Below are 27724 nucleotides of genomic sequence, written 5' to 3' on the forward strand. Positions count from 1 at the left end.
GGTCAAGAACTATACCCCATTCACACCAACCAAGCTTCCAAGACAAGGACAAAGAAACATGGGGATCCATTTTCAAGACAATAATGGATAGATGACTTTTTAAGGGGATGGTAGGGGACAACAAATTTAAAACTAAAGAAGTTTCACAAATTAAAAAATAAAATAATCTTATAGTACTACATTCACCATTTTCATTACATAGCCATTTTATGAAAACATTGTAACTAATTTGAGAATTTGCATATAAGTTGACTTACAGAATACGAAGATTTCAAAGTCTAAGCATTTACATTTTCATTGCAAATTTGCAACATAATGAGAAGGCAATGTAGACAACTAGATTTGTTGTTGCTCTGCTTCTCCCTCATCTTCATTTCAATCAAAACATAGACTTTGAATTTCAGTAACTGCCAATATGAGGGGCCACCTCTGGATTAGACACCTTACTCTCCGATTTTCAAGTATAGATAGTCAGAAGTGACTCAAAACCTACTAATTGTGAATCCCCAAACTTAGGGTTTGTATTAAAATAACTTCCTAACTTGCACTTCTTATCCTGAATCACACATAAAAATCCAAGTTGCATGATTACAACATGAATTTAATTGCAGCTCTTGTACACAACTACCAATTATTACACAGACAAGCTGAAAGTGATTCCTACATATACTATTATTGTCATTAGCCTGTGCCATTCTCCATGGCCATCAATAACTCCAAATTGTCTTTTGTAATCTGTGAATAGTAATGCATTAAACCGTTAATAAATTCAAAATCCCATGTACTATGCTTCTTGAGTTATTGCATGGCTTGTTAAAAAGATAAAACCTGCAATCTGTCACCTGGACAAAAATTGAACAAATTTTGGTTCATTGCCTTTGCACCCTTTGTAACATATCTTTGCAGTAAACAGTCTTTGGTGTTCCTTCACTAAATAAATCCATGTCTGCAAAGACGAATATAGTCTTCAATTTTGTAACTTTATATCCTACACATCACATCGCAAAAATAGGTGCTTCCCTACTGCATATCATATATATATATATATATATGGTGAAGATTTGTCCTTTGCTTCACAAGTTTTTAATGCACCTATTGCCTTGATAGGCCATGATTTCTCAACATTGACCTTTTAGATGTCTTTTCGAATTTTGCATTGTAGCATACTCTTATCTGTAATAGTCTTGACAATTCAGTTTTCTATCAAAGGAATTTGCTATTGTTTTAGTATTTGTCACAGTGAGAGCTGGACATCCCTGACAAAGACATCCAAGGCCATCCACAAACTTTACTGCTGTTTCCGAGCTGTAGCCAGGATATTTCATATTAGGTCAGAGTTGGGATGTTTCCAAAGCATTCTCAAAAAGAGGACACCTTCAAAAGGTCAGGGGAAACGTCCCCAAGTATCCTTGATTACATGTGACGTCATCCCAAGTTAATGATGTAACAAAATAGGAAAGGATCAGAACTGTCAAATAGCTCTTGTAAGCTACTGGTACAGGTTCGGGATGGGTTTGGATACAAGAACCTCGTACATGCATATGTGAATTGTTTTTTCCCACTATAGTACATGTGTGTGTGTACATATGTACATTATATCTAAAAAAAACAATAGAATTATTAAAATAAATCATTTCATAGCATGATAATTGATCATTGATCAATGCCAAATGCCAAAGATAATATTAAATGCCAATTGATAGTGTAAAAATAATCAAATAAGCATATAAATACCCTGGACCAACCCAGCAAGTACCCACAGACATAGTCATACTGGGTGTGTACGATACAGGGCCTCTGGGTATGAACCCGGTAACTAAGTTTGTAAGTTTAAAAATGGAAAGGAAACCCCTCATAATTGCAGATGTGAAAAAGTTCTTGTTTCTCTGTCAAGTAAACCCATTTGATTACACTTAGGATTTACTACTTATACCATGATGCAGAAGAGATTAAAATTCATTAGATTTCAATTTTATCACTGACAACAAATGAGAAGGTTTTATGCAACATAGCAAAAAGACAAGAAATAACTACTTTCCCAGCCGCTGGGTAACCTCGGTTGAGTTCTACTAGATCTAGAACTTTCCTAGGGTACATCAAATAGCTTTTGAGATTTTTAATTCCCGTGACTCTAATGCTTAAAGAGTAAGAGATAAGCCAAAAAGAGGCCTCATAAACTTGATACAAAAGCATTCATACAACTTCATGGGCTGAATCCATGACATTGAGAATGCCCAATGGTAACATAGAGGGAAAGTAGAACTAAAATTTATCTTATTCCAGTTTTTGGAGTATTGTTATTTCAAAGCTTTTTATGCTCAAATTACAAGAAATAAATACATTCTGGAGCGGATAACTCCACATTGGGAAGTTCTTGAAGATGACAGAAATTCCATGACACAGAGCAAACAGTTTGTGAAGTTTGAAGTCCTATAATTTTAGTAGCTATGCAGTTTGAATTTATCCAATTGAGCGTCTTTTGCATGAGTGAATCATTGTCAACTAATAAAGCAACCCATTTGAGCATCTTGCATCAACTTTCTCAACAGGTATAAGATGTTGCTAAGATACCCAGAAGTATAAGATGTGCTTAAGATGTTCAGAAGAGAGCTCAATGATTTAATTGGAAAACATCTGTCAAAGCTAGAACTCATCACCTAGAATGATCGATAAAACCAGATGCTGTACAAAATTGACTTGTCCTGATAGCTCGTCAGTTGTTTGATCCAGATCTTGGAGAGTGACAGAAGACTCCGCACTGCATCAATAAGATAGACAAGCAACCCATAAGTTCATTGAACTCAAATTGTAGATTAATATCATAATTTAACTGGCTGTACAGTGATGAGAAGTTCATGAAACAGTACAGAAAAATCAAAATCAAAGCTCCATTTCCACACAAAAATGCGTTGCAATTCGAACTCAGCATAATGAAAGAGATGTACTAGCAATTTTATATAACTAAACGGTTTCCTGAAGAAAGCATAAAGGGTTTATCTCCAGACTAGTTTCCCTGAGAACAATGTGATGAGGGCTGTATGAATGTCAAAAGAACAATAAATTCTGTGACCAATGTACTCCCATTCAGGACAACCCACCTTCATACAATTATCATAAATAGCTTTTTCTTCAAACTTCAAATTCTCTGTATGGAAATTTAAGGATAAATTCAGTTCCAGATGTGAATATCTTTTTAGGCATTTTCATGATATCAATGGCATGAAATTCACACGTTCAGTTTACTAGGTCATATGTAGCATTCCAGAATTTAGTTACAACAGGCCAATGTTCACCTCATTGTCTTTTATTGTCTGCATGTGAATTGCTTTTTATTTGCAATTTTTTATTATTATTAAAGTTCAACAACAGTTTCAGTTGTATATGCTATGTGCTTGTTTATACACCTAGTTCTATAGCATGAGCAGGGGCTATACATCTTGAGTGGTTGGCCACCCTAGTGGCATCACCACCATTGGTAATAGGGCCCTTTTATGCCCCAGCCAAGTGGGGGTCATATGGGTGCCTAGGGGTCTAGTCCCTGGGTGCTAAAAGAATTTGCCCTTTTTTGCAATTTCACCCCTTCTGGGAAAATCACAATACAGAGCCAGTTTTTCAAAAACAAGATATTGTCTGAAAGCGGGTTGAATGTAGTTTCCAGTGAAGCAGGTATTTTTTGCAGGTTCAGCTGTTGGGTGCTATCTTTCACCTGTTAAACTCAGTTCTTCATTTTTGGCCCCCAAGCTTATAATTTTTTCCACAATTTCCAAATTTTACAATTCTGGTGGCATTGGGTTGCTCTATCTAGCCATCCATACACTTTTTTTAGTTTTAGCTCAAGGTACTATTTATTTCAGTTCAAGTCTGATGGGTACCCTAAAGTATTACATTTGCATGCTGTCACTTGGAAAGGTGCTGTTTTGATTATATCATTTCATTCAATTCCACATAATTTGTCAACAAACTGCTGCCTCATCAGTGTTACATCCCAATTTTTGACCCAATTAAAAATATTCATATAGCCATTGAGGTTCACATGAAGTTCGTTGACAATTAATTTTTTTTATAATCCTACGAAATGGTAAGATGGTTAGTTATAATTTCATATGAAGTTAACATGCTAGTTGATTATTTATCGTGAATTCATGGAATTGAAAAGGTGGTTAGCCGTTATGATCATTTATGATTAATAACTTGTTATGGTAATATGATTTAACTATGGAGAATTTTCTTGTAGGGAGTGTGTCAAAGGGGTGGAAGCATTGTCCAAAAGGAATTGGGCACAGAAGCATCACCATCACTTGGCAAATGAGTATAAATCTTGAATCACCCTGGTTGAGGACCTAGCGATTGCATAACAGGATACTCGATACACACATTACAAACGCATGAGCTATTAGATAAACATTAAAAACATTAATGATCTTAACTTAATTAAAGTACATACTTTTATTGGATTATGGTTGACATTTCCATCACCTCATTATAATACATATTTATGTACGTGCACATAGATATAAAAATATAAAAATAAAGGTGACACTATAGTATTATTTTTATACAAGATTTTATCTATTTAATACATACATTTAAATGCATGAAACATGTAAATAATCTTCTAGATTAGACATGTATTTAGATATACATATTTAAAAGATACGACTTTGGATATTGTACCATCTTAATAAAATATATTTATGTGCAAGTAAATAAATATGCTTATAAATTATCCTTTTGATTTATAACTTTCAAGTTCTTTTCCATATTTATTTATTTCCTTATAAGAGGCCGAAATGTACACTTGGCATATGTTATCAGTAATGCAAGAAAGCAATTCTTCTTCTTTTAATTGCTCACGAGTTACGGCTTCTTGGAAGCCTTTGTTATTTTTGAATGCCTCTTTATTTATAGGAGTTGGGAGAGGCCAAAGATATTATTCATTTCCCACGATTTTACCTCTGCTCTCCTCCATTATTTTCCTTTTGTTGCAAATGATTTTAGACTAGACGTAAGTCATATCTTCTTTGAGATTTGTATTCGGATTGCTCACATCAAAAGAACCGGCTGCTTAAAGTCAAACCCAGACTCACGTCTTTATTTCAGACCAGGTTATGTGGGCAGTATTCATTTTCAGTTTGCTATATGTTCATTTAAATTGCTTTCGAATTTACAGCAGAAAGGAATGTGTCCATGAAATTCCATGGATATTCGATGAGTCTAATCTTTCTATGTTGAGTCAAGACCAAAAGTATATGATATGTTCATACATCCTTGTTTTACTAAAGTATATCAGAATCAAATTATATTTCTTGCAAGCCATTAAGATTATTTCTCAAGTCATAAAGACTATGATACGACATATTGAAATATGTAATATTCTTACACCAGCTGAGGTTCAGCAGAAAGAGTTGGTTTACTCTATGATTTAAACACCTGGGACTCACTCGGCTGTATGGCCAAGGAAGAGGTGAAGAGATGAGAAAGAAATCTTCAATTGCATGAAATAAAATCAAATGTGACATAACAAATATATATAATTTCTTAAAAAAGGGATCATTTAATAGCTCATGCATGTCCAATTCATTTTCTATTGTCAAGTCGAGTGGTGTGATTAAGTATTAGGATGCTCAGTGGCTAACAAGGTGTTCCATGTCTATTCCGAGTAGGAAGGGCCTTTCTAGTTAGAGAAAGTTTGGGGATACGTTTAAGGCCTGTGGTTGGGAGGTTAAGCCCCTGACAATGTTTCCCCTCTCCACAAGATGTTAGGACGTGCATCAGACAAAGACAAGTAAAGCATTCAAACATTTATTGGTAACAGGTAATTTACTTTTATGATGTTTATTCAAGTAAGAAGATATGATGGATTAATGTATATCGTTGAATTCAGTTATTTCCTTTAACAAAAGCAATCTTTCTCGTCAATGTAATTGGTGAACACTTAGAACGGTTGATCTTCCAACTGAATATGGAATATATCTATATGCAAGAGATAGGTTTTGTTATTTGAATAATGAATAAGAGTGTATTTTCCTAACCAAATGTTGATGCCCTAAATGATATAGTGGTATTTGAAGCCCTAGATAATCCAATGGTAATTGATGCCCTAATTGATATAGTGGTATGTAATGCCCTAAATGATCCAATGGTAATTGATGCCTTAATTGATACAATGATATGTGATGCCCTAAATGATCCAATGGTAATTGATACCCTAATTGATATAGTGGTATTTGATGGTAATCATCATTTGATCCTAAGTGGTATTTGTGGACTAACCTGGGTTTTGCAAAAGCATTCCTAGATTGATTTGCGGTTTCAAATTCCAACATATATAAATTTTAATTTCCAAAGTAAATTTATTGATGATATTTTCAATTTTTAGTTATGAAATTTCCATTGAACTGATTGTAACCGTTAATCTCATTCCAATGAACATAATTGATATAACTATCTTCCTATGAAAATGAAGTAATAACTGTATTTCTTTGATATGTTAGTTGTTAGTCAAGACCCTGAAAGTTGGTTGTTACAATCAGATTTTATAGTTGTGTCGATTGAAAATTATCTAGTTGTTCCTTCATAGGAGGACTTACTTTGTTTGCTTGCACAAATGCACTTGTCCTTTGTTTCTCAGATTGAGGGTTCTTGAGTTTACTCCACAAGGTACTTCCAATGCTTCTTTAAGCAAGTTATCTCATTATGGTGAGGTGGGGTGGGGTGTGCTGGGATGGGGCAGGAGGTGGAGTTGTGTTGGTCAACATATTTGTCACTACAAATACTTCTTCAAAACTGACCCTTTTTGCCCTATAAGCAGTGACAACCACGTCAACTGTTGGAGAGATTGAAATCCAATCGCAATCAAATCACAATCTTCCTCTTCATTTGAGAGGGGCAGCTTCCTCGTATAATAGGGGTATTTGTTATTTTTGTGTACATTTCACCTGAGAAATACAAAAAGGATATGACATGAAACTAAAAAAATGATGAATAACAGAAACCCTATGGAAGACATATGAATACTAATAGACTTTCACAATAGATAATGATAACAAAGGGGGTTTAGCACAAATATATCTCTAGAAGTGCAATTACAATGAACTAAGGATGGTTAATCTCAACATATGAAGTGATAACTTCTTTAGCACATCCTAACTAAGATACCAAAGTCTTCTTGTGTATCATCACATCAATTGCACAGATTATGACATTTAAATGGACAAATCATGAATTGCACAATGAAATAGTAGGATTGCCAATTTAACATACAAGAGATTGGTAAAAATAATTTAGGGCACAAAAACATACGATGAAATATACAAGTTTGTAAAACATTTTGTACAAAGTAGAAAATCAAGAGTCATTCAAAATTCCTTCAAGAATTTCTCAAAAGTTTCCCCTATATAATAGTCTCTTTTTATATTACAAAAGCCTTGTATTTATAGACATCTCTTGGATAAAACCTTCTTTATTATGTTAACAACCAACTCATTTTTGCCCAAATTAAACAATGTTATTAACCATATAAGTTTTGCACAAAAAGAGTCACTTGGTTAACCTTTGACTAAAAGTAACAAAAGTCATGTTGATGTGATTTCTATTCCATTACAACATGCAAAATCTGATGGCTAAAATTTTTGTACATTGTTGACCACAATGTATAAAATTGTGAGTTAGGCAACATTTCATGTGATTTTTCTCTCCTCTTTGCAATAGGGGAGGCTGCCTACTTATCGCAAGTGGCTCCAATAGAAACTTAACTGGAAACTACCAAAAGAGTAATTCTCTTAATTAATTCCTCTTTTTTCAAGAATGATTTGCAAGCAACTTTGATTTTCAAACTTAACAAAAAAGGTCCTATTTCTATGATTATACCAATGGCTTGGGGGTTGAGGAACAACACCAAAGACAACAATTTACTTACATATTTTTGTGAAACAAATACAAGAACCCAAAGTCCCCTACACTTGCCTTGTGAGGATTGAAGCAAAATAGCCAGTAAGGCACAAAGTTTCTTACTGGATACTCCCAAATTTAATAAAAAAACTTACAATCAAAGCCTAAAGTCTTTAGCTCTAAGTAATTGCAGCCACTACTAACTATATCAATTTATCCTTTAGCAACACAAAGCCATCAAAAGTCCAAATTGACTCTAAATACAATAGGCAGTTCAAAGTCTGCACAATTGAATTCAAAGCCCTTTTGAACAAAGCAGTAAAACTCATAATCAATTCAAGAAAGTGTCATCACATTACATGTTGGATTGGCACAAAGTCTCAAAACAACCCGCCTCTTTTATTGAAAGCAATTCAATTTTACATCTAAGCTCAAAGCCTTAGAGTGTATATACAAATTGATTGAATTTTCTTGTCTTGCCAAAAGATTCTTATTTACAATGGGCTTCCTTCTTTCTTTAGGAAAAGAGAGGAGAGAAAGAAGGAGAAAGAAGGAGAAAACCCTTAACCGCCTTGACTTCTTCTCTAACAAACTAAATTTGACTTCTTCAAAGTTGCATGCCTAATGCAGCTGCAATTTGAATAACTTTGTACGTGATACTATTATGTGCGATTACATTTGGTTTTTCCATTACATTTAATATGTCAATTACAAATTACAAATACATGATGAAAATATTGTAAGTGCTTGACAAGACATGATTTGTATTACATCATGCTTTATTGGCCTTCATGCTGCTACAAGATGCCTGATGTTTTAGGATTGTCATGCTCAGGTTTGGTGGGAGCATCCAAACTGGGATATGAATATGCATCCTTGATTGTTTCGTTGAGTGTTCGTTGAGCATTTTGTCATGAAATCACTCTATACTTGTAATCATTCTTTCACCTCCTTGTAGGCTCCATTATGTAATCATGCTTGTTTCATGTCCTCCTTTCTTCTTTTCATACATAAAACCAACTCTTTAAATGGAGGAAAAAATTTAAAATGGGGTTTTTGGGAGCATTGCATATGGAGTATGGCTGAAAACGTTTGAGACAACAACTTGATACATACATTTAAGCTCAAAATATGTGCTTATATGGTGGGAAAACCCAAAAATGAGTTTTTGGAGGTCAAATGAATGCCTGGACAAAAAGCTTTATGCGTGAAAAATGTGTAACATAACATCTACTTATAATATAATGTTTATGTTTTCATCACAAGCAAGTATGCAAGCAACCACCATTATGAGTTTTAAGTCATATGACAATGATATAACGAGCATGGATTAAGTGATGAAAGTGGGCTTTTTGGATACAAAATAGTTTGCCAAGTGAGCTTTCTTTCCTTAGTAGTTTCTTTCAAGAATGAGGTTCTTAATCCTGATTGCAGAAGCAAGCAAGATGAAGCACTTGCATATGCAACTCAGAGAATTTAGATGGAAGATAGGAGCACATAATATACACAACAAATGCAAATATGAAAAATAAATGAAGAGATTTGCAAACAAAAACAAAAGAACACATAAATTCAACTTTTCCCTATGAAATTCACAAGAAATTTGTCTTTTTCCTCAAGAAGCAAGGGAAGGAGTCTTTTAATCTCTTGTGCAAAAACCTGGAAAGTGAATCCAGAGAGATTTTTTGGATTTAGAATGATTGCATGATTGGGAGTTAAATAGACTTCAAATCTTGACTCAAACTTTGCAAAATTTGAGTCAAGATTTGTAGTTTGCCATGTGTAGGAAGTTGGAGATTAAAAATACATTATTTTAGCAACCATTTTGACCAAACAATATGCAATATGCAATGCAAATTAAAAATGGCATCCAAAGCATTATATGCAACTTGAAAAGGATTGTATGCAGGCTGGAAATAGTAAACAATGCTTTAGAACTTACCTTGAGCCAAAGAGTTGAAAATTTCATGAAGAAAAATGCGCCAACACAAGGTGTTTTTGGGCAAAAATGTGTCCTAAATGGGTTGTAATATGAGCAAAAACTTCTTTAATCTGCACTTTTCAATAGCTAAGAATGATCCTTGGGTGATTTTATGCAAAAAACGACCCTAAGGATGTTGGAAATGAAGAGAGTAACTAAGAGGGGAGGGGTGAATCAATTACTACAAAACAATTCCCTTGAACCTAGATGTCAAATCAAACTTTTTCACTAATCAAGCAATACTATCCAACTGGGTTATAACTAATTCAATGTTGAAAGTTGGTTAACAAAGCAATCTTATGAATATTAAACTATTTTAACCTTTAGTAACTTAGTTGTAGAAACATAAATCATTAAGCAAATAACATGAACACAGATGACACCAAGATTTAACATGGAAACCCGATTGGGAAAACCACCATGCCACTAGTCACAACATTTTTCACTCTTTTGAAGTGAGCCCTCTTAGGAGCCAACCCTGTTAAAGGTTAAAATACATACTATTAAGTATGACCTTGTTAGAGGGAGGATTTAGATCACCCTGTTAGGAGTGGCCTGGTTAGAGGTCTTCAAACACTTCAATCTTGAAATGTCACCTTGTTAAAGGAATTACAAAATGACTTTAAGTCAACTATGTTAAAAGATTTCTTTATTGCTACAATGGTTAGAAGGTAACAACAGTTTGACCTGATTTATGAAGCAACTTCCTTTGTAGATTCAAAGCTTTGTTCTGGCTTGACCTCTAGATCCTTACTAATTAGAATATTCTTTGCAGCTTATCTTTCACACTTTCCTTCTCTACCTTTGCTCACATATCCATCTTATTCCACATCTTACCACTTGCTCTTTTATCTTCACTACTTGACCTTTCATATATACCATAAGCCTTGATAAGCCGGCTTGAATACCCTTTCAAATAATTAATAAACATCCAAATAGTTGGCCTCAAACAATTAATTATTCGATAATTGTATTTTGTTGTCACTCAGTCAATACTAGGATTGAATGCTCAGTTAACATTGGAGGTCCTTTGATGACTGACCACTCAGTCAATGCTGCAAGTAGGATTTCCTTCATTAACCAACTGCTCAGTTAATATTGAAATGATCTTCATTACCCGATTGCTCAGTCAACACTGAATATGCTTGGTTAAAACTGCAAGTCCTCCATTGTTCGGTTAATACTAACATTTGTGTAACATCAATGACAACATACAATTTGAAAAATTATTTCCAACAAACTCTCTCTTTAGCATTGATGGCAACACATGTCAACATAAAATGATAAAAAGTATGAGCAATTTAATAATATCCTTAGTTTCATTATGATTCTCATCCATACCAACTCCCTCTATGATTCTACCTAGATTTGCCTCAGTTGCTTCCAAATGAATTCTCCCTCTTACTTTGCTGTGTACTTTTGTCATTTTCTCTCCCTTTGTTGTGTACTTTTCCTTCTGAGATAAAAAACTTTCCCTCTTTCTTCTTTGACTTCAAATCTCCCGTGTAACTCTCCCTTGTTGACACTAAACTCTCCCTCTTTGACATCAAATGCCAAAGGATACAAACTTTGAAGTTGTTATGTACCTTTTGTACTAATTCATATGCAATATGCTCTAGATTTCACACTTGAAGCGTGACAATCTGCATCAACTTGATAGATGTTCAATGAAACTTGGTTGATGCATCACTATCTTTTGCTTTAGTGAGCATTAGATAGGGGAATAACCCCTAGTTTACCTCTTAGATACATAAATGCATCCTTAGGTAAAGCCTTAGTAAATATATCTACCATTTGTTCTTTGGTGTTCACATATTCCAATTTCACCTCTTTGTCTTGAACCAATTCCCTTAGGAAATGATACTTGATTGCAATGTGTTTTGTCTCAGTGTGCATTACGGAATTTTGGGATATGTTGATTGCACTTGTGTTATCACAATAGATAACCACCGGTTCCTTGATTTCTTCCTTCATACTTGACAATAAATGCTTGATCCATATTATGTTAGAACAATTGACTACTGTAGCAACATACTTTGCCTCTACTGTTGATTGAGAAATACAATTTAATTTCTTGCTTGTCCAAGACACTAATCTCTTTCCAAGAAAGAATGCTCCTCCACTAATGCTTTTTTTGTCATCGATGCTTCTTGCCCAATTTGCATCAGTGTATGTTCTTAACTCAAGATTTTCTCCTTTCTTATACTATAAACCATATTCTTTAGTTCTTTTAAGATACCTTAGAATTCATTTTATTGCCATCATGTGATTTTCTTTAGGATTTGCAGAAAACTTTGCAACTATGTCAACTGCCAATGCAATATTAGGTTTGATGTGTACCACATACTAAAGTTTCCCAATCATTGATCTGTAGGTAGCCTAATTTACCTCCTTTGGATCATCATTCTTTGAAAGTTTATGTCTAGTAGACATAGGTGTTCAACCTGGTTTGGAATCTTCCAATCCAAATGCTTTCAATGTTTCCCTAATGTATTTTGACTGAATGATGAATGTACCATCCTTCATTTGATGAACTTGTAGACCCACAAAATTTTATCTCTCCAAACATAGACATTTCAAATTTTTTCCTCATTTCTTTAGCAAATGATTTGCATAACATCTTATGTCCTCCAAATATGATATCATCCACAAATATTTCTGCTAGAAGTATCTTGTCCTGTGGTCCTCCTTTATATACAAATGACTGTTATCATTTGTCTTTTCAAAACCAATTCTTACCAGATATCCATGCAGCCTTTGATACCATGCTCTAGGAGCTTGCTTCAATCCATATAAAGTTTTGTGAAGTTTACATACCATGTCTCTTTTACTTGGATCAATGAAATCTTTAGGCTGTTCAATATAGATTTCTTCCAAGATTTCATTTAGGAAAGCTGATTTTACATCCATTTGATATACTTTAAATCCCTTTTGTGCAGCATAAGCTAGAAGTATTTTGACTCCTTCAAGTCTTGCAACTGGAGCAAATGTTTCCCCATAGTCAATACCTTCTTGTGCATAGCCTTTGCATACTAGCCTTGCCTTGTTCCTTGTTACTTCTCTTTTCTCATTCAACTTATTTCTGAATATCCATTTTTTACCAATCACATTCTTATCCTTAGGTCTAGGTACAAGGGACTAGGTTTCATTCTTTTATATTTGCTCAACTTCTTCATTCACTACCTCTATCCAACTTTCATTTTCTAAAGCATCTTTTATAGATCTAGGTTCAAATTCACTAAGCAAACATGTACCTTTTAATTTGTTCCTTGTCAGTATGCCATCTGTTTCTCCTCCACTTATTTGTTCAGGTACATGATGTCTTCTGACAAACTTTGCAAGTCTTGGATCTTTCTTTCTTGATTCTAAACTTGGTTCATTGGGTTCTCCGTGATCTTCTTTTTGCTCGGGCTCCTCTTGTTGATCTGGCTCCAACTCGGGTTGTACTATCTTTGACTCGAATTGCTCCGTCTGTGACTCGAGTTGCTCTGTCTATGACTTGGGTTGCATTGCCTATGACTGCAACTCAAGTTGCATTGACTGATCTGGCTACAACTCGGATTGTACTGCCAATTATTTGCTCGTTCACTTTGCTACTGCTTGACTTCAACTGTTTGTGGTAAAGTCTCAAGTTCCTCCTCATAGTCAACAAAGTTTCTATAATCTTTAGGTTCCTTATTGCTTTGTTCTTCACTTCTTTTTGCAAACTCATCAATCTACACATGTGCACTCTTTATGACTTTGTGAGTAGTAAGATTCAAACATTTGTATGCCTTACTTTTATTGGAGTACCCTAGGAATATACCTTCATCGCTTTTTGCATCAAATTTTCCTTTCCTTACATCTTTCAAGATATAGCATTTGCTTCCAAATACTCTGAGATAACAAACATTTGGCTTGTACCCATACCATAATTCATAAGGTGTTTTGTTTGTACCTTTCTTCAGTTGAATTCGGTTCAATGTATAAATTGTTGTGCTGATTGCTTCTCTCTAGTATTTTGGTGCAACATTCTTCTTAGTCATTAGTGTTCTTGCACATTTCATGATGGATCTGTTCCTTCTTTTTGCTATACCATTTTTCTCTGGAGTTGTAGGTATTGATACCTATCTTTTGATTCTTCTTTTATTGTAGAATTCATTGAATTCATTTAAAAATGAATTCAACTCCTCTATTTGATCTCAGGCATTTTAGATTTTTCCTTATTTCTTTTTCAACTCTAGCCAAATACCATTTGAACTTTTGAAAAGCATTAGATTTATCTTTTAAAAACATTACAATCATCATCCTAGAATAATCATCAATAAATAGAATGAAGTATATATCTCCATAGTAGCTTTCTATACCTATTGGTCCACAAAGATCTATATGAGCTACTTCCAAAACTTTTTCAGAATTAAAAGGCTTACTTTTGTAACTTTTTTTACTTATCTTTCCAATTTGACATTGTTTGCACATGCCCATCTCAGGTTTCTTCAGATTTGGTATGCCTCTTACTTTTTTGTTCTTGCTTATGGTAACCATGTTATCAAACTTAACATGACACATTCTTTTATGCCATAGCCAACTTCCCTCTACTTGAGCTAATAAACATGTACTATTAGTGAGATGTAGGTAAAACAAGTTACCTTTTGTTTGATTACCAGTCCCAACCAGGTTTTATTTTCCATCCAATAGTTTAGCTTTGTCATTCATGAATTCTACCTTGCATCCTATATTGTTTAGTTGTGCCACACTGAGTAGATTATGTCTTAATCCTTCAACCCAGTAGGCATTTTCATGTTTGATTCCTTCAGTTAATGCTATGATTCCTTTTCCTTATACATAACAAGGTTCATTTTTCCAATTCTAACACTTCCACCATCATAGTGTTCTAAGTGTTCAAACTTAGTTCTGTCACCAGTCATGTGATGAGAACAACCATTATCTATGATCCATGTATCATTTTTGCTAACATGAGAAATAAGTGTCATCTTTTTATTTTCCTCATTATCACATTCATCCTTAACAACAATATAAACTACTTCATTATCATCACTATAAAAATCTTTAACAATGTAACAAGATTACTTACCTTTGTCTTTGTAGTCCTTGTAGTTCTTGAATTCTTTCTTGCCTATATTTTTTCTATGTAGGAGTTGATAAAATCCAACTCCACAGTGCGCCAAGATCACTTGCATGCAAATCGCTTGCCGAAGAGAAACCAAAGGAGCAAGAGCTTGAAGCAAACAATGCAAGAGAAAATATTTCACAATAGGAAAATGAAATTGCTATGTGAATGAATGAATTTACAATGAGAGAGAGACCACTTATAAAGGCCTCAAGGAAGCTTGTAGAACAAGCTGGAAGGTGGTAGAAGATAAGTTTGACAACTAAGCACACTTCCACAAAAAAGTGGAACATGCTAGAAGGGAACAAACTCTCGTGTTGTCAACAACTCATCACTACAACTATTAACTACATGCATTTACCTAAGTAAGCTTAAGTAATAGAATAAATAATTAATAAATAAATAAATAATTATTTACTCTAACATTCTCATCTTTATTTTCTTTGTTTGGACATCTTGCAACAATATGACCAACCTATTCACATGATAAACAGATCAATAGAATTTTGCCTCTGAATTTTCCTTTCCCTTTTGATACTCTTTTTGCAAGTAGGGCTTCAATGACTTCAAGGTCTTCATCTGATTCATCTTCTTCTTCACTATCAACTTGTTTTTCTTTTGAGTTTCCTCCTTTTCTGCCCAGAGTTAGTTTTGCTTAAAATGCAGATTTAAAGTTGATAGGATTGGGAGCATAGTTATCAAAGTTATCTAATTCAAAAGTAGTCAATCTTCCCACAAGTGCATTTAAGGATATATCATTTGCAAGATTGCATCTCATCTCTTGAATTGCTGAAACTCTAATTGCATAAAGAGGAAAAAGAGTTCTTAGTACCTTGTTGATCATTGTTTCATTAGTTATTTTTCCTCCTGCAACTTTGATTGCACTCACACTTTCTTTGGTTTTTTCATCGTATTAGACAATGTTCTCATCTTCTTTCATTTTCCTTCGATCAAACTTGCATCTTAAGCTTTTTGCCTTGTCTCTTTGCACATTTTTATCACCTCCATAGACTTTCTATAGGCTTTCCCACATATCAAAAGTAGTAGGACAATCTTTAACTTTATGAACTTCTAGTTTAGAGAGGAAGCTATATCAATCATCATTATATTGTGATCCTTTGCTTCCTTCATCTATTCCACAGTCATAGGTTTAGGTGGTGGCACATATTTGTTTTCCAAGTAGAACAGACCAACATCACTAATGCTTGATAGATGTAGCTTCATCAATTCCTACCATGCTGAAAAGTTGTCTCTGTTGAGCTTAGGAATCTCCCTTTTGTAAGACATCTTATCTTTAGCTTAGGTCCTTGAAACCTTTCCTGCAAGCACCAAATGCTTTGATACCAATTGTTGAAAATGAAGAGAGTAATTGAGAGAGAGGGGTGAATTAGTTGCTAGAAAAAAATTCCCTTGTCCTTAGATGTTTATATAAAGAAGACCCATAGGGTTGTCTAGGGCTGTTCTGGGTGGTTATTGGTGGTTTCGCATATGTTTATGAGATTTGTAATAATAAATAGCCCATTTTTTGTTCTTGCAATTGTTGTTGTTTCTCTATTTCTGTTATGTGTTTGTGGTATTAAAGGCAGTACCCTTCATCAAGTGGTATTAGAACAGGAGTTCCTAAGTGTTTAGATCGATCGCTGACTGTGAAGCAGTTTGCACCAAGACCATGGTTGTGGGTTTGAGCAATGTTGTCCTACATTTTGTCACCACAAAATGTAGGTAACAGTACAAAATTTTTCCATTTGAGTTTTGTGTTTCTCTGATATTAATCACTATTTGATTGGCCAAGATTGATCAAATAATTGTTCTCAATTCATATAATGAATCCTTTTATTAAAGGCTCTCGTCAATTCTTTTCCATTTTTTCAATTTGTTAGTCTATACTTGATTTTTGAGGCCTTCAAAGTCATATTTGCGTTTTTAAGTGTTTGATTGGATTGCTTTTAGCTTTTTGTTTTCTTCAATCTCTTGCTTTCGGTTTTCCCTTCAATTTGATATCTCTTGGGGCTTAGTTGGAGTTGTTAGTAAAAAGATATTAAGTGCCCAAAAAGTGTGTTCTCCAACTCCAATTGCATATTTAAAATATTGACCTTCTATTCTAATGTTGAGTTGCATTTTTTGGAAAATGTAACTTAAAATCACCTTATGTTATATTTTTAAGTTACTTTATCACTTTAGATTTATCATTTAAGTGATTTAAACTATGTTCCCCTGAGTTTCTATGACAAGGACGATAGGGGACAATGGTACAGGTTTCCGAGATGGCCAAAAAATTTGCTAATTTTGGGGACTAGATAACACTAGGGAAAATTCGAATTCAAATGTTAAACGGTCACTCCCAATATTTAAATATTTAAATGCCATGGAAATACGAGATAAATAAGCGAAATAAACTTTATTGTATTTCCTATTTTCTTAAGTTTATTTCCTGAACCTCACAACTTTCCCCACCTTCAGATCTTCTAAGATCCATGGCGAGCGCTTTCCCACATTATGAAATTGCTCAAACTTTAAGCAATGTGGGCAAGCGCCTCGCTACCATGTGGCATGTGGGTTTGTTTTCTCTTTGAGGGCCCACAGACAAAGCAAAGTTGTCAGTTGAGTTGGCATTTGGAAGGCACTTCATTGGCCGAGGTACTGACACAGGTTGTTAGTGGACTGCATGTTTCCATCCACCATTGGATCTCTTAGGATCGACAGCAGGCGCTTCCCTGCTTTATGAAGTTGCAAGATATTTAGAGAATGCGGGGAAGTGACATCACTGCCATGTGGCACTGTGGGTTTAGGTTCTTTAGTGGGTTGTCCTATTTCTCAGCTGAGGTGGTGGATGTGCGTTGGCATATGGATGGATTTTGGCCATCACTTTCTCACATTCTATATTTTGTCAGATTTTCTAACTATGCAGGGAAGCGACTTTCTGACATGTGGACTTGTGGGCCACAATGTGATAGGGTGATGAGTCAGATTTAGTTGGTGTATGACAAGAATTTCATTGGCCGAAGTCTTTGACGTGATCAGTTTGGCAGGCCCCATTTTCTTTAGATCATGAAGGTTGAAAGGTCAGAGCTACGATAATACGACTGTGTTCCATGCTACGATCTTACAATCCAACATAGGTTCGTAGAGTCAGTTACCAAGGCTGTCGATGTTACGATATGCAGCTATCGTAATATTGTAGAGGCGCATGGTCGCAAGAGATGGTAAGAAGGGTCACGATCTTACGATATGTGGTTGTCGTAAGATCGTAAGTGTAGCCACAAAGGTCTTCCGAAGGCATGAAGATAAGGGAATTGTCGTAGCATTGCAACAATCATAAGATCGTAAAGAAACTTCAAGGGAGATCGTATGATCGTAGAGCCTCGAGTTGACCGCTATAAGGTGTTCACTTGTCCAAGCTGGAAAGGAAAAGGGTTTTCAACCAATAGAATTGCAGGAAAAGTACAGAATGAACTTTGAATATAATTGACCTATTGATACATCCGACTTGACATGCTAATAGAAAAAAGGAAAATGACTCTTTAATGGCGGATCGGATTTTTTATTGTTTGCGGATTGCTTTCAGCATTTCCCATGCCTAGTAAATACAAACGAAGCATGCACTCATCACCTAGTTATCCATCTACCTAGTTGTGCATTAAGGGTGCCATTTCATGTTAGAGTCAGGGTTCTTTTAGTCAGGGTTGATGATTTCCATGACTCTAAAAGTGTATTAGATCCAATCTCTCACCCATATTTCATCCAATCGTCCTCTAACAGTCTTAAATTCATGATTGAAATTGTGAAGCAATCGGGAGTTATGCTTGAACTATTAAAGCAGGTTTTGTTGTTTTCTTTCAGGTTCTCTCTTTTCTAATGTTCAGAGCTTTTCTGTAATTTGGCCTATGCTCAATAGAGATTTTTTGTGCTGTATCCATTCTTTGTCAGTTAAGTGTGTGTATACCCCCTTGGCCTTGCTTGCTGAATATGTTTGATAATTGAAATATCATATAATCATGTTCATACTTGATGACTAATTAGATTAAGTGAATCCACTATATTCCTTGTCCGATTGAGTTATCTTTGGCTTATCATGATATAGAGATTGAAAAAGTGCAAATAATGGTATATTTTGAGAAATCTATTAAGTTTTTTAGTGTATTCATTGGAAAAGAAGTAGATCCACATACTATTTTGGTGCATCACCTTTTAAATTAGATTAGGTAGTTTGATTTTATGCACTCCTCCCTTTTCCTCTCCAAGAGTAGTTAGGTGCATTCTGATAGCAAAGGAAGCCGGCCTTCTCCGGAGAATCAACCTCACAGTTCAAGTCCCACAACTTGGAGGTTGTTTCCATGTTTCACAAAGTTGTCATTAGGTAAAAACTTTGGACAAGGGTGCAAACTTTTGTGAAACACTTCCCTATTTGGCTATTCCAATTTCGGTGGGATTCAACCTCACTCTATTCTGTCTGCGTATTTCTTTGCTTAGATTTGGCAAATCGGAGCACTATCTTTGTTGTAGATGCACACACACACACACACACACACATATCAGGAAACAAATTAAATCAATTGTTTTGATATTAATTAGCGAATGTATTGTTCTAGTACTTAGCATAGCTCATTTTCACATACTATATAACCCACTACCAATTTCGTTATCCCAAACAACACCTACCGTATGGCCTAACTGCTACACCGTACAGCTTAGTTATTTCTCCTCCCTAATGACTTCCTCTCACACACCATACGACATCACACTCCACAACTCCAAATCACCGTACAGACATACTCTGTACATCTTTCCCCCAATACCGTATGGTAATCTTCCTAGTCCCATACAAACATTTTAGAGCTCCGTAGAATTCCTAACTGCATTCCAATATCACCATACGGCATCCATTAGATTCATTGCTTGTCAGAAACTAATGTACGATCTTTCATTTGAGCTTTTGGCAAATGATTGATAGCCAGTTCTAGTAGGAACATGACGGAAGTGGATCGAAACATTATAGTGGTATCAGAGCTAACCATCCTACTAGCTTGTGGACAGTGAATGAGAGTTTATACCTTGAAGAGAAGAAGATCCCATTTAGTTGATAGAATGGAGGAACAATAACCCATAGTTGCCGAACTCTTGGCGCTGCTAAGAGATCTTTCGAGGAATCAGGCACAAATCAATAACACTCAGCGACTTATGGAAGAAACTCTTAGGAAATTGATAGACAATAAAATATTCGATGAACAAAATGGTCACAGGGCAGATTCAGCGTCGGGTAAGGCAAACTCTCATCCAGCACGCTCTTGACCTAAAATGTCAGCTTTCCCTCCACGAACAAAGGTACCACAACAAACAACCTTTGAGGAAGTTCAAGGACAATTGAGAGAAGACTAGAAGAATGCAAATTTGGAGGAGGATATATCCTACAAAGATTATGCAAAATTGAGAATGAGATATTTCGGAGGCAGAAATCAAGGACATTTTAACAATGATCTCAAAAGAAAGTTGAGTGAGGTAAATCTATCACCATTTGATGGATCCGGATCCATATCTGCTCAAGCATGGGTAATGAAGGCCGATACTTCCAACTTAATCCAATGCCAGAGGAAGAAGCAATCAAATTTGTAGCGGTACACTTGGAGAAAGTGGCGCATGAATGGTGGCATCACGACACCATCACACTGAGGCATGACCAAATACATACTTATGTGGAATTATGGCACCATCACACTGGGGCATGACCAAATACATACTTATGTGGAATTCACTAAAAGATTGATAGATCGATTTGATGGTAAAGATCCAAAACTTAATTTCAAAGAATTGGCACAACTAAGGCAAACTGGATCGGTCGACAAGTACATCATGGAATTTCAAAAACTCTTTGTTTTGGTCATAGACATTTTTGAAAGGAGACGGATAGTGCTCTTCATGTATGAACTGATGGAACCACTGAAAGGTTGGGTATAAGGTTTCAATCCTACCACCCTTTTAGAAGCTATAAAGAAGGCGTGAAGCATGGCATCATCATCGACATGATCCTCTCAAGCTTGCATGCACTCCAAACCGCCAGTATTCCCTAAGGACAAAGATAACAAACCTTTGCTAAAGAAACCTTCATCGTACAAAGCCACCAGACAGAAGCTACGAAGAAAGAAATTATGCTTCAATTGCAAGGGACCATGGGAGCCTGGGCACAGATGCTTCAACAAAGGAAAAATACACTACATTGAAGTCATATCTGATAACGAGGACGATTAGGAGGATCTACCTACCGAAGACAACCATCCCTACGAGGACACCAAAATGGTTAGCCTGAACTATACGGAGAGAATTGCAGCTTTGGTCTAGCGCAAAGGAACCATCGCCTTAGCCGCGAGCTCGAGGTGTACAGTGTTTTGTGTATAGAGAACCCTTCAAGGACAGAGGGTCATCGTGATGTTCGATAGCGGAGCTACTCTAAACTTCATAAACTTGTCTTTGGTAAAAAGAAGAGGTCTGCGTATGGAGACGCACGCAGGATTCAGGTCAAAATCGCTGGAGGGACACTTTTGCCTTGTATGCGCCTTGTTCCCCAACTGAGTATCACCATGGCTAACCACACTATGACGAAGGATTTCTTTATAGTGGACCTAGATGGTATGGAGGTTATTTTGGGCATACAGTGGATAGAGACACTTGATGAATACACTCAGAGCTTCAAACGGATGGACTTCACTTTTGTTGTCAACGGAAAAAAAGTTGTTCTCCATGGGATGGCTAGTGAGGGACCAAAGGAAGTTTCGGTACAGCGGATGGAGGCAATCTTTTGGCATGATGACATTGCATGGGCTGCACATTGTTTTGTTTCGGCACAAACTGTAAAAAGACAACGGACACCTCACCAAGATGACGAACTTCAAAATATCTTGAGTGCTCATGATAAAGTCTTTATAGACATTCCTCCTAGCATACCTCTCCATCGTGGGGTTGAGCATACCATCGAATTGGAAGCAGGTGCCAAACCAGTCATAACCACAACCTACCACCATCCCAAAAAATTCAAAGATGAGATTGAAAAGACGATTTGGGAACTGCTTGAGAAAGGATGGTTTCATCATAGTTCTAGCCCTTTTACATCCTCAATAGTATTGGTTAAAAATGACAAAATGATGTGCATGTGTGTGGACTACTGTGCATTGAACAAAAAGAAAAAAAATTGATATCCTATTCCTAGGATCGATGAATTGTTGGATGAATTACATGGTGCGGTTTATTTTCAAAAATAGATCTCCATTCTGGATACCACCAAATCCACATGAGGGAAGAAGACATAGAAAAGATGGATTTTAGTTGTCACTATGGGCATTATGAGTTCCTGGTTATGGCGTTCAAATTAACGAATGCACCTTCTACATTCCAGTCATGCATGAATCGCATCTTCAACAAACAATTGCGTAGGTATTTATTGGTATTCTTTGATGATATCCTCATTTATAGCAAGACGTGGGAAGAGCACCTGAAGCATCTAGATGAAGTCCTTAGGATCATGAAGGCTCAGTCCTTGTTCACCAAGCAATCCAAGTGTGAATTCGGGATGAAAGAAATATTGTACCTGGGGCACGTTGTCGGCCCCCCTTCAAAATCGCTCTCTGAGTTGAGTTTTTTTTGGATTGTGCAATTATTATCGGAGGTTTAAAAGGATTCTCTCAGCTCAGTGCACCATTGACAGATTTGACAAAAAATGACTCTTTCCGGTGGAATGAAAGGGTGCAACTCACTTTTGGTAAGTTGAAAGAAGTAATGAGCACTTTCCTAGTACTCGCCTTACCTGACTTCACTCAACCATTCGTTTTGGAGTGTGATGCATCCAGAGAAGGCATTGACACAGTATTGATGCAAAACAGACACCCCATAGCCTATGAGAGTTAAAAGCTTACACAAGTAGAGTGTCTATATTCCATTTATGACAAAGAGATGTTAGCCATCGTACATGGACTAATCAAGTTCGGACAGTATTTGGTGGGCGCTAGGTTTGTCGTCTGTATTGATCATAATAGTTTGAAATACTTTCTAGAGCAACGAGACTTGAATGAGAGGTAACAAAAATGGGTAAACAAGGTTTAGGCTTTTGATTTCGACATTGAATGTGTGAAGGGAACGAACAATGTGGTTGCAGATGCCTTGTCCAAGAAACCCACTTACTAACTCAGATTTCAGATGACTGGAAAACACATTTATTGGTGGAATATTCCAAAAACACATTTACCTGTAAGCTAATGGACGACAACATTCAGGATGATCAGTACAAAGTGGTGGATGACATCATTTACTATAAGAATCGGATATACTTAGTTTCTAAATCCAAACTGAAACAGAAAATCTTGAAGGAGATACATGCCTCACCCTTGGCTGGACACCTAGGTTTCCCCAAAACTTACAGACAACTCAAGGAGAGGTTTTCATGGAAAGGCCTTAAAAGAGACATATTGCAGTATGTAAGATAGTGGAGAGATTGTCAGCAAAACAAATCCGAACATACTCTACCCGTTGGGTTATTGCAGCCCTTGCCTATACCGAAATAGAATTGGGAAAGTATCTCGATGGACTTCATTACTGGACTTCCCAAGGTGAACAGAAAGGATTGTATCTTCGTGGTAATTGATAGTCTAATGAGGTATGCACACTTCTTTGCCATCTCTTTAGATTTCTAGGCCGCATAGGTAGCCGAATTATTTTTCAGAGACGTCTTTCGACTACACGGGTTACCCCAAAACATTGCTAGTGGCTGGGATGGTCGATTTATTAGTATTTTCTAGATAGAATTGTTTTGATTAGCAGGAATAAAATTGTCGCCAAGTACTAGCTACCAACCTCAGACAGACGGACAACCGGAGATTGTAAACAAGTGGCTAGAAGGCTACCTTTGGAACTATGTTTTGGCACAACAACGGGCATGGGTCAAATGGATGCATCTAGGGGAATATTGATATAGCACCACTTACCACATGTCCATCGGGATGGCACCCTTCAAAGCACTATATAGTTATAACTCCCTTTCATTTGTCGATATTGTGTTAGGTGACAGTTACGTATCAAGGACTAGGGACTAGCTTTAGGAAGGGCAAGACATCCTGAGATGTTTGAAAGAGAACTTACAAAGGGCGTAGAATCAACAAAAGATGTACGCTGACAGACACCGAATCGAGAGAAGTTTCGAAGTGGGAGACTTGGTCTATCTTAGGCTCTAGCGATACAGGCAGTCCTCATTGAAGGCAAAGGGGAAAGAAAAAATGAAGCCATGATTTTATGGCCCTTATCGTGTAGCTCGCCTCATCGGTGAAGTTGCCTATGAGCTGGAACTTCTAGAGGGAAGCCGCATTCATAACGTTTTTCATGTCTCCTACCTAAAGAAAGTTGTGGGACAAAATATCACAGTAATCGCAAACCTTCCGCCACTCAATGAAGAAGGGAAGCTCATATTGGAACCAACCGAGATAATTGAGGTACGTGAGAAGACCCTATGGAATCATATTTTGAAGGAATACTTGGTACGCTAGAAACACTTGCTGATGGACGACACGATCTGGGAAGGTGAACACATTCTTCAGCATCTGGCATTGCATTTGCTTGAGGACAAGTAAAGTTTGAGACAGGAAGACTGTAATGTTCTCATCATAAAATAAATAATTAATCAAACATTTGTTAGGGCCAATTGATTTAGTATATCTTGGTCCCATTTTATTTAATTGTTTCCGTAGGTAAGTGTGGTCATCGGCTATCTTTGTACACCCTCGGAAAGGTTTCCCCGACGGGTATTTAAGCACAACTTGTAGGTAGTAGTTGTTATGCAATTTGGATTATTTTTTTGTATTGTGAATTCCCATTGGGATTCATTGTTGTTCGTCATTTCGGAAGTGAAAGATCTTCCCTACTTGGCTATTCCAGTTTTAGTGGGATTCAACCTCACCCTATTCCATCTGCGTATTTCTTTGCTCGGATCTAGTAAATCGGAGCACTATCTTCGTTACAGATGCATATATATATATATATATATATATATATATATATATATATATATATATATATATATATATATATATATATATATCTAGAAATGGATTAAATCAATTGTTTTGATAAAAATTAGTGAATGTCTTGTTCTAGCACTTAGCATAGCTCATTTTCATATACCGTACGACCCATTACTAGTTTCGTGATCCCAAACAACGCCTACCATACGACCTAACTACTACATCGTACGACCTAGTTATTCCTCCAGCATGATGACTTCCTCTCCACACACCATACAGCATCACACTCCACAAATCCAAATCATTGTACGAACATAGTCCGTATATCTTTCCCACAATACCATAAGGTAATCTTCCTAGTCCTGCACGAACATTTCAGAGCTCCATCAAATCCCTAACTGCATTCCAATATCATCGTATGACCTCCATTGGGTTCATTGCCTATTAGAAACTAATGTACAGTCTTTCATTTGAGCTTTTGGAGAACGATTGATAACCATTTCCAATAGGAACGTGACGAAAGTGGATTAGAACATTACAAGATAGACATGTGATAAGTAGAATTATAACAATACTCACATAGATATATCCACTTAACCCAAGCTTTTTATTGCCTTGTTATGTAATTCTTGAGGTATCCCTCCACCCATTTGTTCACTATCTCTGTCTGACCATCTGTCTGGGAGTGGTAGCTGGTACTCGAAGTGAGCTCTATCCTGCACAATCTGAACAACTCCTACCAGAAGTGACTCATAAACTTGCTATACATGTCGCCGATGATGCTCTGAAGTAAGCCATGCAACCTGAATACCTCTCTAAAGAATAAATCTGCCACCTGTGTAGCAATGTATGTAGTAGTGATCAGGAAAAAGTGGATAAACTTCGTAAGCTGATCAACAACAACATATATACAGTCACTACCCTAGGCTCTCGGCAGTCCCGTGATGAAGTCCATGGACAAACCCTCCCACTTCCTATCAGCAATTGGAAGTGGCTAAAGTAAGCTAGCTAGGTAAGAGTGCTCTTGTTTATTCTACTAGCAAGTAGGACACTCTCTAACATAGTGCAACACCTCATCTTTGAGCCATTTCCTAGAAAACGCTCACGAATTTGTTGGTAGGTTTTGTATAAAACTTGGATGTCCCACCATAGGTAAGTCATGATAAACTCTCAACACCATCCTCCTCACCTTTGACCTTGGCACCAAATAAATGAATCCTTTGTAAATGATGAGCTCATTCACAAGGGTGAAATCACTATTTTGGACTGATCCATCTGTGAATCTCGATGACCATGTATCATTTACATACTCTACAAGGATCAAATGTCTCCAATCCTTTGATATATCTATCATCAAGCTCAAGTGGGGTCTTCGTGACAAAGCGTTTGCTACTACATTCTGTGTCCCCTTGAAATAGGTAATATCAAAGTCATATGCCTATAATTTACTTTCCCATTTTTGTTGCCTGTCATTTAGATTTTGCTGCCCTAGGAAATGTTTCAGGCTATTGTGGTCATTTTTTATGCTGAATTTGCTATCCACTAAATACTATTTGAATTTGGTCAAAGTATGCATTATGGCCAACATTTCCTTATCATAAATGCTTAAGCTCCTCTCAGGCCCCTTGAGCTTTCTACTCTCATAAGCAATTGGGTGCTTGTCTTGCATAAGCACTGCTCCAACACCTTCACCAAATGCATCATAATGTAGCTCAAAAGGTTTGCTAAAATCTAGTAATGCTAGCATTAGACAAGAAGTCAACTCTTTGAATTTATCAAAACACTCCTGTGCTTCAAGAGTCCATAAGAAAGCCCCCTTTCTCATCAAGTTCGTCAAGTATATACACTAACAAACCTCCTATAGAACCCACACAACCCCAAAAATCCTCTCAACTGTGTCAGGTTCACTGGTGTAAGCCACTCAATAATAGCACAAATCTTTTCAGGATTCATGCATACTACCTGAGCATTGATAATGTGACCCAGATATAATAACTCTGATAATCCCAAATCACATTTGGACTCCTTTGCATGAAAGGACTCCCTGCTCACAATGCTCAACACAGTGTCTAAGTGTTGCACATGCTCATCCCATGTCCTACTATACATCAGGATGTTATCAAAAAAGACTAACAAAAATTTCCTCAACTAAGGCTGAAAGACCTTGTTCATCGTGGATTAAAAAGTAGCTGGAGCATTAGTTAGCCCAAATGGCATAACTACAAACTCAAAATGGCCACAATGGCACCTGAATGTTGTCTTCTCTATATCCTTCTCTCTGACTCGGATCTGATGATAGCCTGATCTCAAATCCATTTTGGAGAAGAAACATGCTCCTTGTAGCTCATCTAATAACTCATCAATCCATGGGATGGGGTACTTGATTTTGATCGTCTTCCTATTTAGGACCCTATAATCTATGCACATCCTAAGCATACCATCCTTTACCAAAACTATAGAAGAAGCAAAAGGATTCTTACTTGGTCTAATGTGCCCCATAGCAAGAATTCCTTGATTAATTTCTCAATCTCATCCTTCAATCTCTTTGGATGCCTGTAGGGTGTGATCATGATGGCTTTAGCACTCTCCTCTAACTTAGTAATATGCTCAATACCACTATTTGGAGGTCTACCTAATGGTATGTCACTGAAAACCTTGTTGTGCTTGATTCTTAGTTCCTAATTGTCTGGGTGATATTCTGATTTTTGCTGCCACTATGATGGCATTAAAGTGCATCGAGCTGCCCAC

The 27724-nt window shown here is 36.4% G+C and overlaps 1 protein-coding gene across 2 annotated transcripts in view; it reads right to left on the bottom strand.

Annotated features, from left to right (window-relative positions):
* Window positions 1-2092: 2092 nt before the first annotated feature.
* Window positions 2093-27724, bottom strand: part of LOC149576607 (protein DEHYDRATION-INDUCED 19-like) — a 75258-nt gene continuing 49626 nt past the window's right edge. Inside the window, exon 5 of one of the 2 annotated variants that reach the window (XM_089818269.1) lies at window positions 2093-2758. In XM_089818269.1, the coding sequence (XP_089674395.1) occupies window positions 2644-2758 (115 nt within the window). In that variant the 3' untranslated portion in view covers window positions 2093-2643. The remainder of the gene's footprint in view (window positions 2759-27724) is intronic. The other variant, XM_089818276.1, reaches the window with a different exon arrangement.

The sequence above is a fragment of the Cupressus sempervirens genome, chromosome 1 (assembly GCF_028749045.1).
Source record: "Cupressus sempervirens isolate cs-2001-9-10 chromosome 1, ASM2874904v1, whole genome shotgun sequence".
Taxonomy (NCBI): Eukaryota; Viridiplantae; Streptophyta; class Pinopsida; order Cupressales; family Cupressaceae; genus Cupressus; species Cupressus sempervirens.